At 39.6% G+C, this 18684-nt stretch overlaps 1 protein-coding gene across 8 annotated transcripts in view; it reads left to right on the top strand.

Annotated features, from left to right (window-relative positions):
• Nucleotides 1-18684, top strand: part of Scm (Polycomb protein Scm) — a 98801-nt gene that overhangs the window by 23632 nt on the left and 56485 nt on the right. For all 8 annotated transcript variants that reach the window (XM_067103738.1, XM_067103740.1, XM_067103737.1 and 5 more), the window contains exon 5: nt 504-619. In XM_067103738.1, the coding sequence (XP_066959839.1) occupies nt 504-619 (116 nt within the window). The remainder of the gene's footprint in view (nt 1-503; nt 620-18684) is intronic.

The raw sequence follows: 18684 nt of genomic DNA, 5'->3' as shown, positions 1-18684 counted from the left end.
TATGACGCTAATCATGTGATATGGTTTGATTCTCGACCAAGTTTAATCCATGTGGACAGTCTGTTGAAACCATTGTCATGTTATTGATCTAAAAAGTTTATTGTACACTTGATGGTGTATTGTGGTGTAGAAGACCATGGGGCTAGCACCCTTGTGTATGTGTGTGTTTTTATATGCAAAGAAAATTAGGCTGTTCCTTCGTTAACCTTTAGATCATGTTAGGACCGTGTTCATAGTATAGAAATTGCAGTTTCCATTCATGTATAAGCATTCTGTTAATGCATCACTACTGAGGTTAGGACTCTGGTAAAGATAACTGTCCTCACTTACACCTTATCATGTTAGTAGTCTGCTACCTGTCAACTTTTTTGTGTGATTTTTTTTTTTTTACCATGTTGTGAAATTTACTAGGCTCTGACAGTTTGCATGCTGTGGTTCTTCATTCCTCTTTATTATTTTTGGAGTTGTTATAATTCAGATTGAAAATAGATACTGTCTTGTAGGAAGGGGTTTGAGTGCTGCTGCCCAAGCCCAGATAGAAGCTGCAGCCGAGTTTAACTGGGACATCTACCTCAAGGAAACCAATGCTGTACCAGCACCTGCCAAATGCTTCAAACAGGTACAATATATTCCCTATACTTAACATAACATGACTAATTGTAACTGTTGTTTAATGGTTATGTTTTTTAGTAGAAGTAACACAAACTATTAGTCATAAATTTGAAAGAAAGATGGTGATGATGCAAAATTTTAAGAAAACAGCATCGAGGTACTATACAGATGTGTTTTAATTGCTTTCGGGAAAATTGTGAGTGTGAGAGAAGAGGCTTCTAAGGAAGGTAGAGAAGACAAGGAAGATGATGATGGATAGGTTGTGAAGATTAAAATTACTTGCAAAGAAGAATAGGTATGGAAAACTTGGTGGTCATTGGTGAAGGGAAGGAAATGAGGTGATGATATTTTTCCTGAGGTAGCAGTAGAAATAGGGAAAGGAATAAATTTAACACTGTCAACTTTAATAAAATTAGAAGCAAACTTTAATAAAATTAGAAGTATTAGATAAAAAATTTGAAGCAAAGTTATACAGTCCAACCTCTTAAATCTGGGAACCTTGGAACCAGGCCACAGCTGGACCACAGAAAATCCTGGAATATAGAATACACCCCTAAAAAATGAAGCTCCTTTGTAAACATAGTCTAGCCTAATTGCTGACTTAGTCTTGTACTTGGCTAAGTCCTGATACCGATTTTTATCATTTTATTGCTTATATATTCACTTTATCATTTTATAACTCATATATATTTTATATCTTTGGACTCTTCCTTCATACTGTATAATTTTCTTTAAAATAGTGTACTTTATATAACACATTTAGCCTACATTCCCAAGTCAGCCTAACTGTAAGTCAACTACAGTAAGCCCCATATTCGTGTTCTCTCGATTTGCGGATTTCTCTATGGAACATATGCAGTGATACCCCGAACTTGTGCGATTCAAGTTGTGTGAATTCACAGACATGCGAACTTTTCATTGGAACCTATCTAATTATCATACATGAGTTTTTCACAGACATGCGAACATTTGCGAATACTGAGAAACCCTGCAAAATTGTTTGTTTCTTTTTTCATGTAATTTATAAGTTTTCAAGCTTTAATGTGTAAATTAAATAACATTAAATAATAAAATTAATAATTTCTCTCTCTCTCTCTCTCTCTCTCTCTCTCTCTCTCTCTCTCTCTCTCTCTCTCTCTTTTACTGAGATGGGAGAATTTTTATGGTACATGTATATGTTTATTTGTTTTGTATGATAAATAAATTAAATTTTTTACCTAATAACAACTACTAATTTTCAAATATTAATAGAATTAACAAGGTTAAATAATAATAATAATAATTGTAATTAAAAAATGTGTACGTGATACGTATTTTAAACAAACAAATATTTTTCCCTCATCTTCTGTAAGAAGCTCGAAGGCAAAAAGCTGTCAGACATGTCACTTTAACATGACAAGAAGGGGTAGTGTTGCTGATTAGTGGTCAAAGGTTTCTTGTCTCTCTCTCTCTCTCTCTCTCTCTCTCTCTCTCTCTCTCTCTCTCTCTCTCTCTCTCTCTCTCTCTCTCTCTCTCTCTCTCTTTTACTGAGATGGGAGAATTTTTATGGTACATGTATATGTTTATTTGTTTTGTATGATAAATAAATTAAATTTTTACCCTAATTTTCTCGCTTTTCGAGATCGACAGGTTTTAAACAAGCAATTGGGCTGTAATGACTGATGACAAACAAAGGAGGGAGGAGCAGAACAAAACGAAAAAGTTACCTTAAAATTAATTTATTAACAATATTTACAGTGAGTCAGGTTCAGTTTAAAATAAACAATTAAATGGACATAATTACAAGTGAATTAATCACTTAACAGGAGCAACAACAATAAACTGGTCAGAAAAACATTACAAGTACCGGGTCAAAAACATAAAAAACGTTAGCAGCACAAACACAAATGACCAGCACAATAATTACATTACATAAATTCAGAAAAAAATAAGAGCCAGAGCAAAATATAATCGAATCAATAAAATAGATTATCAAAACCATAAACATAATTAAATGATTCAGTTACCAAAATACAGTTATTCATAATAATATAGCAGCAAAATTAATTAATACACAGGCAGCATAATAATTAAACCTTAAATAGATTAATAAACACTTTATCAGCAAAATAAAATAGCTCAGGCAGCATAATACATTTAAATTAACAGCAAAACAGCATAACACTGATGCACAAAGCATACAGGAACACTTCAAACAATGAGGACCACAGTCCAATGCCGGACGATCAAGACAGAGCCGATACGACAACCGCCTCGTCCCTATGGCAGTACTGACCTTCGATAACGAACCATGACAGAGCCGACACGGCAACCATCTCGCCCTCACTCTCCACTGCTGCTCTGCTGCCATGACTGATCCTCAGGTCCCTGATGCTGCTACCCCAACTAGACTCGCTGCTGCCCTGGACCACCAGTCGTTTCGCCTCCAGAACCTGACTCGTTGCTGCTATGAACCTGACTGACGAATAAACATCTAACTTACCTGGTAGTTATATATATAGCTTAAGTCCCTGACGCCACGGCAGAATTTCAAAACTCGCGGCAATCGCCGATCGGTAGTCAGGTGAACCACCTGTGCGCCCTCTACCCAGGTACCTGGAACCATTCCAACTATTCCTCAGATCTTCCCTGCCGCTGTGTCGGTAACATCGATGGAATTTCGCTCGAGCCTGTGTTTTTCGCAACTTATTTTGGTGAAGTACACTTTGGCTTGGCTTTCGCTTTTTTTTGGATTTGCTTTTGGAATTTCTTATAACATATCTGACTCTTCATCGAGTGTGAGAATGTGTGTGGGGGATGCAAGCGGCTTGCTAAAGTCTCCTTGGATCCCCACTCAGTATGTGTGAAGAACGGGAATGGATTTATTATAGTCGGAATGTGAGAAAGCTTGAAAGACCGGCTCAGAAGAGCCAAGAGTACTGTGTCTCACTCTTCTTGATATAACCAGGAATAGTTAATTCTTTTCCCCTTGCTAACTATCCTATTGATCCTTCTCCGTAGTGGTAGTCTCTGAACCCCTACTGAAACAGGTAAGGACCCAACACTTAAAGATTTGTTGGCTGCCATTCAGACCCTGGGCCAACAGGTAAAATCCCTCTCAGAAGACAGGGATAATATGTGATCGACAATAAGAGATCTAAAAATACAAGTGTTAATATGTTGTTAGTGCAAGTGCAGTGGAGGGTGCGACCGCTCGGTCCTGTTGTGCTCCTAGTCCTGAGACCTCTTCCAAGCTCACCAACCCCTGTGAGAAGGAAAGTCGACAGACGAAGGGGAGGCAAGAGGCTTTAGCTACCGAGCAGTCGTCCCCTCGTTGACGCTTCCCAGGACGCTCACCCTCGCCATAGGAAAGGCAAGGTAATGTTGTTCTTTTTGTCCCGGACGACGCAGTCCCCATCGCCAGGTAACTCTGGAAAGGGATGCACTGGTTAAAGTGTTTTTCAAAAAGCTCTCATTCAGATGCAGCAGCAAATGTCAACCTGAGGAAGCTTTTGACCGATGTCGCACAGGCGCCAGTTCTCAAGTAACCTCTAGGTTTGACGGGACAGCGAACATTAGAAGTCTGGACGCCAGGACGCCAGGAGCGCCAGGCGTCGAGAAGCTGGACGCCAGGGCGTCGAGCGTCAAGCTGGACGCCAGGGCGTCGGGCGTCAGAAGCTGGGCGCCAGGACGCCAGGCGTCGAAAACTGGACGCCAGGACATCAGCGTCCGAGAAGCTGGGGACGTCAGGGCGTCGGGAAGCTGGACGCCAGGACGTCGGGCGTCGAGAAGCTGGACGCCAGGATGTCAGGCGTCGAGAAGCTGGACGCCAGGACGTCAAGTGTCGAGAAGCTGGACGCCAGGACGTCAAGCGTCATGAGGCTGGACGCCAAGATGTTAAGCTTTAAGAAAATGGACGCCAAGACGCCAGGCGTCAAGAGACTGGACGCCAGGGCGCCAGGCGTCAAGATGATATTTTGAAAGACGTCGCTATTTCGGTCTTCGGAAAATCGGAAAAAGAGAATGATAATATCCCGCATTCTCCTGTGAATCCTATTGTAGAGATTTCCGACGAAGACAATATAAAAGGCCATCAGCTTTCATCAGACTTGAAAAGACTTATGAAGCTATTTTCGGAAATTTTTCCAGAGAAATTTATCCTGACTGCTCTCGTTCCCGCCTTCAGAATTTACTCTTGGGAAGGCGTCTAAGAGGGCAGCATTTACAATGGTTTTGTCCCGCTCGAAGAATGGAATGAGTGGATGCTTTCGAAGGAGAAACAATGAAAGACAGCCTTTGTTTTTCCTCCAACCAAACTAGCTTCAAGGTCTAGCGTTTGGTATCAAACTGGAGAAATCGTTCGGCCTCGAAATACCTGCCTCTTCCCAGGAACTTCTCGAATCTTGTTGACTCTTCTCATCGAGTGGCCATGGGGAAAACGAAGTTTTGTTGGTCAACATCAGAGTTGGACCACCCCTCAAAAGAATTTGGACCCTGGGATTTAGGAAGGAAGATGGAATTATTCAACACGACTGACATCAAGAACTCATATATCTGATGTCGTGTATGGATAAAGGACTCGGAGATAGTTCCAATGAATCAACTGCACCTTTCTCAGCAGGAATCCTGAAGAAAAGGGCCCATCTTTGCTCTTTCCTGGCTAATGGGGTCACGTCCAATCAAAATCAGAACTGATTTATACCCCTTTTTCCTCTCACCTCTTCTCTCAAGATTTGGTAAAGAGGTCTTTTCATCCTTTGCCCAGAAAACCACGTAAGATTTAATATCTAAAACAGCAAGAAAAGTCCTACCAACGACTTTCATCGCTAAAAAGAGTAAGGCTGAGGCTCCTGTGTTTCAGGTGTCTCAGCTCTTTTGTGGTCGGCCCTCCGATAGAGGTTCCTCTAGGGCGGGTAGAAGAACGACAACGAAGAGGCTAGATGAATGACTTTCTTCTCCTGCAACAGCGGTAGGAGCTTTCTTCCTTGCAGACAGAAGCCAGACTGTCCAGCTTCTGGCAAGTGTGGGAGAAGAAGAGACCTGGTCCATTCAGTTACTCTAAGAGGGGTAATGATAAAAATACCTTTCCCAGACCACTGAGCAGATTAACAGCTCTCCTAGGGCTGGCCCGAAGGATTGACTTATTTTACAAGAACCAGACTTAGCAACAGGACCTACAGCTTATTGTGGAATCCCCCATTATAGCTGAATTTCTGTCAAGAAATAAATTCCTCTAACTCTTCATCAGCCGACCTGAGCCGCCCAACGAATGACAGTCTGAAGCTCAACCGCAAAGGGCTTCTAAGAGGGGTACAAGATCCCTTTCCTGAGGAGACCCCCTCTAGCAGCAAGACCAATAGACCTTTCTGCCAAATGCAACGACAGAACCAAGGCAAAGGCTCTACAGCAACAAGTGTCTATGATGTTGCAAAAGGAGACCAGACAGAGAGTTCAAGATCCGAATTCCCCAGGATTCTACATTCGGTTATTCCTGATCCCCAAATGCTTGGGGGGTTAGAGACCGGTGCTAGACGTGATTGCACTCAATTTTTTTGTGCAATAAACAAAGGTCGCTATGGAAACGACAAAATAGGTTTTAGCAGCGGTCAAACAGCATGACTGGATGGCCTCACTGGACCTCCAGGATGTGTATTTTCACATCCCCATGCACCCGAACTCCAAGAATTTTCTGAAGTTCGTCCACCGGAAAGGTTTTCCAGTTTCGGTCTCTCTGTTTCGGCCTAAGCAGACAGGACTGACGTCTGGCTCTGGAGTCGAGACCTCTCAAGAGCAAGTTAACCAATATTGAGGGACGTCATGATAAGACTTCATAGACTCCAGGTTGTAGCCATTGGAGCAGCCCGGAGCTCTTCCCTTCCAGCCCCAAGGGTAGCTCTCCTACTAAGAACAAACGTAGACAGTCCTGTTCAGTCAGGATACCAGGCTGCAAGAGCGTGGCGGACGCTGTGCTGCCTTCCGTACATCCTCGTCTTCCTCCTTCAGATTGGTACTCGTCTGCTGAACCCCCTCCACGATCCATTATTGACGATGAGGAGGAAATAATTGCCGTAGTTGAGGCTTCCCCAGCCTGTCCCCAACAGCAGGAAGCCCCGCATATAGCTTTACTACAAAATATGCAGCAGACTTTGTCTTCCCTGGTGCAGGCGTGACAACCAGGCAAAGAGAAGAAGGATAATAGACGTCCAACTAAAGCTTCTAGACGTCCAGAAGTTTAAGACACTGAACGTAGTGAATGAAACTCTAGACGCTGGATGCACTGGCGTCAAGCATCTAGTGAAACACCATGACGACAAGTGTCAATGAACCCAAGACGTCAAGCGTCAAGGCATTGGGCGTCAGGGCGTCAGGCTTCAAGATATTGAAGCCAAGACGTGGAGGTAGCTCAGGGCGCAAGATGCACTGGCATCAAGCGTCAGGACAGATTTTCACAAGGATGATTGCCAATGTAGCAGGTTTTTTCTTCAACAAACATCGAATCTCCTTGTACTTAGGTGGCTCCTCAGAGCTAAACAGGATCTTCAGACCAAAGAATTAGGTCTACTGATAAACAGAGAGAAATCTCAGCTGATCTCATCCCAAGAGGTTCTGTACCTTAGGATGAAGATTCAGAGTCAGGATTTTCGGGCTTTTCCTTCTGTTGCAAGAGACAGGACAAGCCTTAAGAAAATTTCAGAACTTTCTAAAGAGACAGACATGCTCGGCAAGGAATGGATGAGTCTGCTGAGGACCCTTTCCTCGCTAGAACAGTTTGTTTCCTCTGGAAGATTGAATCTATGCCCATTACAGTTTCATCTAAATCAGAACTGGGACAAGGAAATAGAACTGGAGACCAAGTGCATCCCCATTTCGGAACCAATAAGGCCGTATTTAGAGTGGTGGAACGACCCCGTCAAGCTCCAGGAGGGCCTTTCTCTATATCAGAGGAACCCAGACCTAGTGTTGTTCTCCGACGCGTCGGACTCAGGTTGGGGAGCACCACTAGGGAAAGAACAAGTCTCGGGCTCCTGGACCAGAGCAGGAGAAGTGAAACATCAACCAGAAGGAACTAACTGCAATCCTTCTAGCTCTCAGGGAGTTTGAACACACAGTGGAGAACAGAGAGGTGCAGGTCAACGCCTACAACACGACAGCGTTGGCCTACATTAGCAAACAAGGGGGCACTCACTCCAGATCTCTATACGAGACAGCAAGAGAACTTCTTCTCTGGGCAAAGGAGAAGAATGTCAAACTAGTAACCCACTTTATTCAAGGGGAGAAAAATGTGAGGGTGGACATTATGAGCAGGAAAAATCAAGTCCTCTCAACAGAATGGACGCTACATCAGACGTCTGCAGAAGCATGTGGCGACTTTGGGGACGTCAGTGCATGGATCTCTTACTGCTCTCCTGTACTAGATTCCGAGACGACATACATAGACGCGTTCCTGATGGACTGGTCCAACTTGGACGTGTATGCATTTTCCCCTTTTCAAGATAATACACAGGGTACTGAAAAAATTTGTGTCACACGAGGGGACCGGAATGACCCTTGTGGCCCCTTACTGACCGACAAGAGATTGGTTCACAGAGGTACTGGAATGGATGGTGGACATCCCGAGGAGCCTACCTCAGAGAGTAGATCTACTCAAACAACCCCACTTGGAAAGATATTACCAAAACCTACAAGCGCTACTAGTAACTGCCTTCGGACTATCGGAAAACTCACAAGAGCTAGAAGTTTTCGAAGGAGGCAGCTGGCGCTATCGCAAGAACAAGGAGGTTATCCACCATTAAGGTATACCAATCCAAGTGGGAGGTATTTAGAGGATGGTGCAAGGACAACCATGTGTCCTCTTCCAATATCTCTGTAACCCAAATTTGTACATAGAGAACTCACCAGCATGGAACCTAGACGTGGTCCTGAGGTTCCTAATGGGGAGTAGGTTCGATCCCTTACAGAGGACATCTTTAAAGGACCTCACCATGAAAACTCTTTTCTTGGTCAGTTTGGCCACAGCGAAAAGAGTTAGTGAGATACATGCTCTCAGCAAGAATATAGACTTTAGACAAGGCAAGGCAATCTGCTCACTGCAACTAGGATTCCTTGCAAAAAATGAATACTCATCACAACCCTGGCCCAGAACGTTCGAGATTCCGAATCTAACGGACATAACAGGGGAGGAGAGAGAGAGAGTCCTATTCCCGGTAAGGGCTCTAAGGCACTACCTGGATAGGACAAAGGACTTAAGAAGAAATTCAGAAGGGCTTTGGTGCTCAGTCAAAAAGCTCTCTGTACAGATGTCGAAGAATGCTCTGTTTTATTTTATCAGACAGTTGATAAAAGAAGCACATATGGAATGTAGAGAGATGGACCACAAGATTCTGAAAGTAAAGATGCACGAGGTCAGGGCAGTAGCAACCTCTGTAGCACTTAAACAGAACAGGTCCCTGCAGAGTATCTTGGACATGACCTTCTGGAGAAGCAAGTCAGTATTTGCCTCTCACTATCTAAAACAAGTCCAAACATTATACGAAGATTGCTATACGCTGGGTCCGTTTATAGCATCTAATTCAGTAGTGGGAGAGGGGAATACCCCTACAATCCCATAAACCAATACCCTTTTTCTTACCTTGGAATTGAGAATTTTTATGGTTGTTTGTGAAGACTGGACGCAGTCTTCCTCAATCATTGGGATGAAAGTTCCTTGGTAGCGCCCGGAACAAGGGTATTGAGAGGAGGTCTAGTCACATAGAGGTTATACACCGGTTGACAGCCCCTAGAGATTTTCAGCCCCCTGGGTGGATCGCTGGATCTCTTAAGGAATGCAGACATAATGAGGGAAAACATTGAAATCAGCTTCCTTAACAGGTAGGAACCTAGAGTTGTTTTGCAACTTTAATTATATTATAATTCCAACGATGTTGGCTGTCTCAGCTTCCTTAACAGGTAGGAACCTAGAGTTGTTTTGCAACTTTAATTATATTATAATTCCAACAATGTTGGCTGTCTCTGACCCTCCACCAAAGGTGTCAATCAACTATATATATAACTACCAGGTAAGTTAGATGTTTAAAAATGATATTTTCATAATAAAATAAATTTTTTAACATACTTACCTGGTAGTTATATATAATTAAATTCCCACCCTCCTCCTCTCTAGAGACTAGGGGCATGGAAGATCTGAGGAATAGAATAGTTGGAATGGTTCCAGGTACCTGGGTAGAGGGCGCACAGGTGGTTCACCTGACTACCGATCGGCGATTGCCGCGAATTTTTGAAATTCTGCCGTGACGTCAGGGACTTAAGCTATATATATAACTACCAAGTAGGTATGTTCAAAAATTTATTTTATTATGAAAATATTTTTCAAATATTAATAAAATTAACAAGGTTAAATAATAATAATAATAATAATAATAATAATAATAATAATAATTGTAATTAAAAAATGTGTACGTGATACGTATTTTAAACAAACAAATATTTTTCCCTCATCTTCTGTAAGAAGCTCGAAGGCAAAAAGCTGTCAGACATGTCACTTTAACATGGCAAGAAGGGGTAGTATTGCTGATTAGTGGTCAAAGGTTTCTTCTCTCTCTCTCTCTCTCTCTCTCTCTCTCTCTCTCTCTCTCTCTCTCTCTCTCTCTCTCTCTCTCTTTTACTGAGATGGGAGAATTTTTATGGTACATGTATATGTTTATTTGTTTTGTATGATAAATAAATTAAATTTACCTAATAATAACTACTAATTTTCAAATATTAATAAAATTAACAAGGTTAAATAATAATAATAATAATTGTAATTAAAAAATGTAATTAAAAAAGCTGGCAAAAAGCTGTCAGACATGTCACTTTAACATGGCAAGAAGGGTATTAGTGGTCAAAGGTTTCTTCTCTCTCTCTCTCTCTCTCTCTCTCTCTCTCTCTCTCTCTCTTTTACTTTTTTTAACATGTATATGTTTATTTGTTTTGTAATAAATAAATTAAATTTACCTAATCTACTAATTTTAAAAAATTAATAAAATTAACAAGGTTAAATAATAATAATAATAATTGTAATTAAAAAATGTGTATTGATCATTATTTTAAACAAACAAATATTTTTCCCTCATCTTCTGACAAGAAGAAGGCAAAAAGCTGTCAGACATGTCACTTTAACATGACAAGAAGGGGTAGTGTGTAGCTGATTAGTGGTCAAAGGTTTCTTGTAATTCTCTCTCTCTCTCTCTCTCTCTCTCTCTCTCTCTCTAGTAGTAATTCATAAAAAATTTCACTCTCTTAAGTAAGGACAACTGTTATCTCTCTTTCTTTCTCTCTCTCTCTCTTTTCGTTCATGGTTAGCACAACCTATGTATTACTGTATCTCTGTATGTCTTTAACTGTACAGTAGATAATTTTAAATTGATCTAATTTTACCTGTATCGTTTACAAACTGTACATGCGCATTTCTAAAACATTGAGACAGAGCATTTTAGAACAAAGAGAAAGAGACAGAATAAAGAAGCTTCTAAAAACGAGGTTGAGAACACTTGTAAAAATAGATCAGTGGAATGAGGGGAGAGAGAAATAGTAAATAGTTACTAATCTTCACAGTCTCCTATATTCGTATGTTAACTATTTATTTCTTTATTTAAAGGTAATGTATTAAGCTAACATTTAAATGAAATTACAGTAACTTTAATTTCATTTAAAAGTTAAATACAGTGGTACCTCGGTTTCCGACGCTAATCCGTTCTAGAAGGAATGTCGAGATTCGATTTTGTTGAATTCCGAATCAATTTCGACCATAAGAAATAACTGAAAATGGATTAATCCGTTCCTGACCACCAGTCACTACTCCAACCTTGTCTTTTTATACAAAACACTGCACACATTACAATTAAATAAGTTCAGAGTTAAATAACTTACCTTATTAGAAGTCTTCTTACAGTTTTAAATGCATACTGTATCAAAAAAATTGGCCTACCAGTGGTAGACCTAGCACTGCAGGCTAGGCTAGGCAGCCCATATGCACTCCAGAATGTACTGTAACGGGTTACGCACAAAAACTGTTGTTAATGATAAATACAATGAAAAACAAAACAAGCCTGGTCATTACATTAAATTAATAAAACAATATTAAAAATAAGCCGAATGTACTGTAGAGTCTGTTATAAAAATTAAGAAAAACGTCTTAAGTTACGTCGGCATCGGCAGCTTGTGGCAAGCGCGAATGTAAACAGACCAGAGCGCCGTCCTGGTGGCATATCGCGGTACTACTGTAATTACATAAACATTGTGTACGTTCAGGATTGTATTAATTTATGGTAAATTCCATTCAGAGTCTACTGTAAGTGCTTTTAAATGTGCGTGGGAAGAACGCCACCAACAACGCCAACTAGCGGCGGCGTTACCGAAACACCTTTGTTTACAAACATCATATGTTTCGTCGACGGGTCGGATCGCGTCGGGTCGGATTCCGGTTTGTTGTTCGGGAACCAGCGCAAAGTTTACTCGGCATTTCGTGTCGGAATCCGATTTTGTCGAGTTTCGGTACGGTCGGAGACCGGGGTTCCACTGTACTGAATTTCCATCTTTTGATATCTTACAAGAATAACTTTCTCTCTCTCTCTCTCTCTCTCTCTCTCTCTCTCTCTCTCTCTCTCTCTCTCTCTCTCTCTCTCTCTCTCTCTCTCTCTCTCTCTCTCTCTCATATGTTATTCTCTCTGTCTCCGTAATGTAATTCATAAATAATTTAACTTGACATTTCAAGTAAGGACAATCTCTCTCTCTCTCTCTCTTGTGTGTTATTCTCTTAGTCTCCATAGTAATTGATAAATAATTTCACTCTTAAGTAAGGGCAGCCCTTATCTCTCTCTCTCTCTCTCTCTCTCTCTCTCTCTCTCTCATAGTCAGTGCTCACACATTTTTACAACTTATTATTTCTCTGTATGTGTTTACCTATACAATAGAGAGTGTAAATTGATCTAGTTTTACCTCTACTGTCTACGAAGTGTAAGTGCACTAGTGTGGCAAATGTTCTAAAACATAGAGACATAATAACTAAGAGTTGTATTAGTCAAGGTAAAAAAAACACTGTTTGTTCATGAAAAGGTATTTCAGAAAAAAGAGAAAGAGACGTAGAATAAAGAAGTTATTAAAAAGAGGTTGAGAAGGCTTTTAAAAATAGATTGGTCGGAAGGGGAGAGAGAGAGAAATTCTCTTCCAACTCTATTTTTATGTCAACCATTTATTTCTTTTTTTAAGGGTAATGTATTAAGCTAACTTTTAAATAAAATTACAGTAACTTTAATTTCATTTAAAAGTTAACTTAATAATTTGGGAGCATGATTAGGGTCATATTTAGTGTTTAAACTTTAGAAATGAGCATTTATTAGCATTTTTAGAGACCATGCCAAACTTACACGAAAATTCACTTTGCATGAGTGGTTCTGGGGCCTAACCTCATGTAAGTTCAGGGTATGACACTACTGTATACACATTATTCGCGGAAAATTCGCCCATTCTCTGTATTTCTCACTGAAAAATATTCGCTGATTACTGTATTTTCATATCATTTTCATGACTAAATGCATTTTTTGTGATAAAACTTAAAATGCTCTGGTACCCAGGTAGTGCTGGAGTTACAATAATTTGCCTTATGATAATTCGATTTTGCAATTTGGCAAGCAATTAATACCAATATGACAATGTTTATAAAATATTTTAAAAATTTGCGCGACTGCTGGCAGCAGCATACAATCAGGCAGCGAGAGAGACCAAATTACAATAGACTTACTTCTTTTCCTCCATCTCTTTATCCCATCTTCTAGTTAAAAAAGTAAAAGAGAATGATAAAATTATTGTTAGTAACGTTATACTCTTGCATAAATGTGTACAGCCATAAACAACCGAACAAGAAACTGTGGTTTTGCTTATAACCGAATTGGATAACAACAGCTGTTTTGCTTGTATTTCAACCATTGTTAGGTGGTAAACAATTACTGTAGTTATGTTACAAATGATGTTAAGTAGAATAGGACTGATATATTTTTACATTATACCCTTATTCACTATAGATAAAAGATCTGCAAGGAAATATGCTGCCAAATTTAACCTGCAAGTTGTAGCTGAGGCTGAGAAAACAATGTTCAAGCTGCTAATGACTATAAACTATCATGCGTCGGCAACATGGATGAAAATTGACCGTAAATAAAATTGGAGAGAGTATTTTAATCAAAACTACTGGGCACGAAAGAACTTATATTACTGCTGTTTTCATGCCGTTAAAAGAAAAATACTGTATATAAAGCTGTAAGTAAACCTCACATTATGATGAAATCAAGTGAAAATGGCGAACAGCCAGCGTCATCTACAAACGAAAAAAGTAGCTAAATTCATTTCACGAGATGTATTTAAGTTATATTAAAACACTTTGAATAACAAAAAGTAACCTTGCCCCATATAAATAAAGTATTTAGAGATTCATTTACGCTAACTAGAAGCAAGAAAAGCGCTCTGAACTGAGTTAAATACGGCGAAATAAACTTACTGCATAATCAGTTTCCAAACCAAAACATTGATTGCTATGATAGCAATTTATAATACAAAATCTGTATGAGAATATTTATACATTATTGGATACAGTGAAGTAAAGCATATCATTTCAAAAGATCCATGGAAAAGATGCATATTCGTTATGTTGATGTTTGTATAATGTGTTATTAATATGTGAATATAGAGTACAGTATAATGTAGGCTAGGCCACTGTATATGTATACGATATACCATAGAGCAGGCTAAGCTAATTCTTGTTTGTTATTCAGCTTCTCTTTGTATTGAATTATCATAAGTCAGTCTGCATGAACCTCCAGAATTAGCTGATGTTAATAATTACTATACTGTATATGTATAGAGTATACTTTATAGTGTAGGCTAGGCTATCATATAAGTATACATGGTACTGGATACCCTAGTGTAGGCTAGGCTATATTCGAGATACGTTTTTTCCAACAAACGGTGGGTTTTTTGAAACCTAACCCCATCGTAAGTAGGATAATTCCTGTATAAAAATTTTTAGAGTTTTTTTTTGTGTTTTAACTATCAAAGTAGGCAGTTCCAAGTATTTTAAGAAGGGATTTAAGTATTCATGGTTTTTAGCTATTCGCAGGGGGTTGTGGTACTCATCCCCCATGAATACTGGGTGTTTACTGTACTTAACTTTTCTCAGAATCTGCAGATTCTGATAAAAGTTGTAAACAATATGTGGCATTGCCCTCGTGGCCACTTGGTGAACTAATGGTGGCTGATTCAAAATCGAGCCGAACCACGGGAGTTCCTGGACCCGAACAGAATGCTGGTATTAAGAGGTTTGACTGTAATACATTTATCAGTAAAATTAAGTTTTAGTTTCCAAATTCCCCCCTTTTTTTGTGATAATTTTAGTCTCAGGTCTGATCTAGGATTTTAAATTACTTTATTAGTGGTTACTAACAAGTAAGTATTTCACATAGACAACTTTTGAAAAGGTCTTACTTTTGCCAAGTCTCAAAAATGTTGTTTAGTCTATTTTTTATTTAGTTTTCATCCCCTTTTTTGTCTATTGAATGTGTTTGATATTTTAAAATATCAGACACATTCAATACAAAACCCACTTGATCTTAATTAGCATTATACCATGTAACACCAACTTGAAGAATTGAAAAAAGAAAAGTCTCATGGTGCATCCCATGCTCACAGGCATTTCATTCTTCAGTACATCTTCAACAGGATGTGTGCTGTGCTTACCAGAATCTACATCAAGTTGTTCTCTGGTTATCGTAGTGTCATTAATTTCATATGAAATTTATCATATTCATATATTCTGATGTAGTTCAGATATGTGTATTTTTACCCTTCTAGATTTGTTGCAGTGGTTTTATGAATAACTGTAATTTGTGACTTTTACTTTTGGTTGGCACCTTTTTGTTGCTGATGCATCACTTTGAGTGCTCATTTGAGGGCCTCAGAACCAGAAGGTTGTAAACGCCACCCCCACTGATTTGGAGTTAGGCATACCAGTAGATGTGGCAACGATTCCTCTGTCTATTCGTGGCATTTCTTTGCTATTCAGCCGTTTCAGTAAGGTCGAAATCCCTACTGGAACAGTAGGAATTATCGATTTTAGCTACATGAATGAACGTGATGTCGCGCGGAGCTTACAGCCGCATAAGAGCTCAGTTACAACCAGAAGGTTGCATGTGCGGCAGCTCAGAGCGAGCCAATGAGAGCGCGTGTCACTAAACGGGTATTCAGCTCTAGGCCAATCAGCATTTTCTCGCATTAGGGGCTCATAAGTGTCGGCCAATCACCGCGCAGTTTGCATCTCCGCTATTGTTTACATTCCCAGTCTAGTGATTTTCGCGGCGAAATTGAATGTCCGTAGTGTTGTGATTTTTTTTTTATTATCCCTTATTTAGCGCCATTATGTCTTCCTCTGATAGTGAAAGTGATCACTGTGATGTCATGCAATGGCCAAGAGGAAGAAAAAGGACGAGGAATGAAACATCATGGAAAAAAAATAGTGTTAAGTTACTGCACGATGCAGGCCAAGAATATGCTTCTCGGTGTACAGACAAACTCGTGCCTGTACGTAATGTAGGCCAGCCGTTTTAATGGTTAAACATTATGATGATGGAAGGTTATCATCGTCAACATCATTATTACTAATATTACTGTATTATTGTTATTATTATTATTATTATTATTATTATTATTATTATTATTTTCCATTGCACTATATTGATTACTCATCATATCATCATTATTATTATTATTATTATTATTATTATTATTATTATCATTATTACATCCATTGTTGTTATACCACGAATATAATAACACTTTATTATCATTTTACACATTTAATTATGGTTTAAGTGCTGGTTATGACCAGAATATACACAAATGTGAGGGGTTAGGTGGACATTTTGATTGCTAGTGCGCAAGCGCACCCTACAATTTTTTTCACATTTTCACAAAAAAGTTCTAAAGAGTAGGGCTTTCATATGAAACTTAGTTTAAATCAATATCTTTCTTAGAAGCAGAGCAATGAATGTTAGACTTTGAGGGCAATTTACTCATTTTTTAAAAAGTGGCGTTTACAACCTTCTGGTTGTGAGGCCCTCATTTCTTCTCTTGGTATTCATAGGTTCATTTCTTTTTAATATATATTGTCTTTTTTTGGCAAGACCTTTATTATTATTATGAAGTAACTTTTGTCCTTGTTTAGGCCCTTTTTGGAGATTTTTCTTAATTCTCCCTACCCATTGTTTGTTGGCTGGACTGTTGCAATGTTGGTTATGTGCTTTTTTCTGCTATAAGAATTTTGCCCTGATCTGAGTGACTGGAATTGGCATGGGTGGGCCAGTCTCCTTATGGCTGGTGCTTAGCCTTTGCACTTGTTATGACTTGAGTTCCTTAAGGCTTTTCTTTCTCCCATCCCTTTTGACTTTGCATTCTTGAGGGCATATTCTGCCTCCCTTCCCTGCTTTTGACGGTGGTCATTAAGGGATGCTTCTTGTTTCTTGGAGATATCAGGAAGGAATTGAGTGCATGTGTCAGGAAGGGATTGAGCGCAGAGCTCTTTGGTATATAGGACCTGAGAGACCCATGGTCACTTATCCCCTTCCTTTGGTGGTTTATGGCATTTCATTGTTTCTTTGTGAGTTGTCACTTTCCTGCAATAAGTCCTTTGCCATAGTCTGCATAGTGCTCCTCAAGTCATCTGAAGTGAGCAGTATCTATTGTAAGATTGAACCCAGCCTCGGGAAACATTTTATCTCCTTATCACAGGCGTTGTTTGCAGCACATACATATTCTTACTTGCTGTTTGTAACCCAAAACTGTGTTTTTCCCTATAAATTTTTTTTTTTCATGAACCAACTTACTGGTGATGTAAAGTGTCCATGAACTAAGGTGTGACTAATCAGGCTGCTAAAACAACCAAGGTACTGATTTCCTTCAGGTTTCAACCTTTGAGCTTGGACAGCTTGGACATCATCATCATCATCATTATTAATTGTAAAGAATGGCCATCTGGATGCTGTTGAGTTTATTTTGCAGTTTCTCAATCTCTTGAATGAGGTTCTTTGTAGCAGCAGGTAAATTATATAACAGCTGTCCAGAGTACATTTATTCCATAGTGTTTCAGTAGTTTTCTCTACCTTTTATAAACAGGCAAATGAGGTCAGGGATATAATTATGCCCTATACTTACAAGCGAGCTTACATAGAATATAAGTAATTTTTGGTTGACTGTCAAAACCAGATGGCTGGGTTGGGGAGGGTGCTCTTCCTAGTATCTGGGAGCGGTATAATTCACCGAGAGAGTTTGGCCCAGCAATGAAGGCGCTGATTGGCTGGCACCATGTTGCAGGAGTTCTGACTGTAGGGTGTGCTGCCTGAAGTAGTGGGCAGCTGAAGGGTTATCCCATGGTGTGCCTTGCTGTTCTGACGGTGATAAGGAAAAGGATCTGCTGGGTCATTGACAGTCAATGTTGCTGTCCAGGATTTTTGCGCTCCTTACGATCTGTTGACATTAGGGGTCACTGCCGTGTTCCCTCAGGTAATGCTGGTAGACCGCTCCCTTGTGTAGGTGGATGGCGATCCTCTTGGAGAGGCAAGTCATAGTTATACCAATGTACGAATGACAGTATCCATTCTCGGGGCACGATATTTGGTAAATGAAATACTGGGCAGTCTTTCAATCCTTCCAGCAGATGATAATTGTCACGAAGTGATCAAGTACCTGGTTATTACACAACTATTAAATCCAAAAATTTACCTCACTTCAGCCAGATACCTGAAACCTCATAATAATATTGTGGCTGAACACTCTAAAGGTAACAGTGATCCATTAAAACTAGCTTATCACTGGAAAAATCAATCTAGTTTATCAAGTTATGAGTGAGGTAATAGCTGTTAAGCAATAAATATACTACAGGGGAAAGGGCATCACTGAATCAAACAACTATAATTGTTTCCCTGGTCTTCATTCACCTTCATATAGGAGAAGAGAACAAAACATGCCTATCACTTACCTTGTGCATACACAAATAACCCTATTCACTGGTAG

Source organism: Macrobrachium rosenbergii, chromosome 5, assembly GCF_040412425.1.
Source record: "Macrobrachium rosenbergii isolate ZJJX-2024 chromosome 5, ASM4041242v1, whole genome shotgun sequence".
In the NCBI taxonomy this organism is placed as follows: domain Eukaryota; kingdom Metazoa; phylum Arthropoda; class Malacostraca; order Decapoda; family Palaemonidae; genus Macrobrachium; species Macrobrachium rosenbergii.
This window is presented reverse-complemented; position numbering and strand designations above follow the sequence as displayed.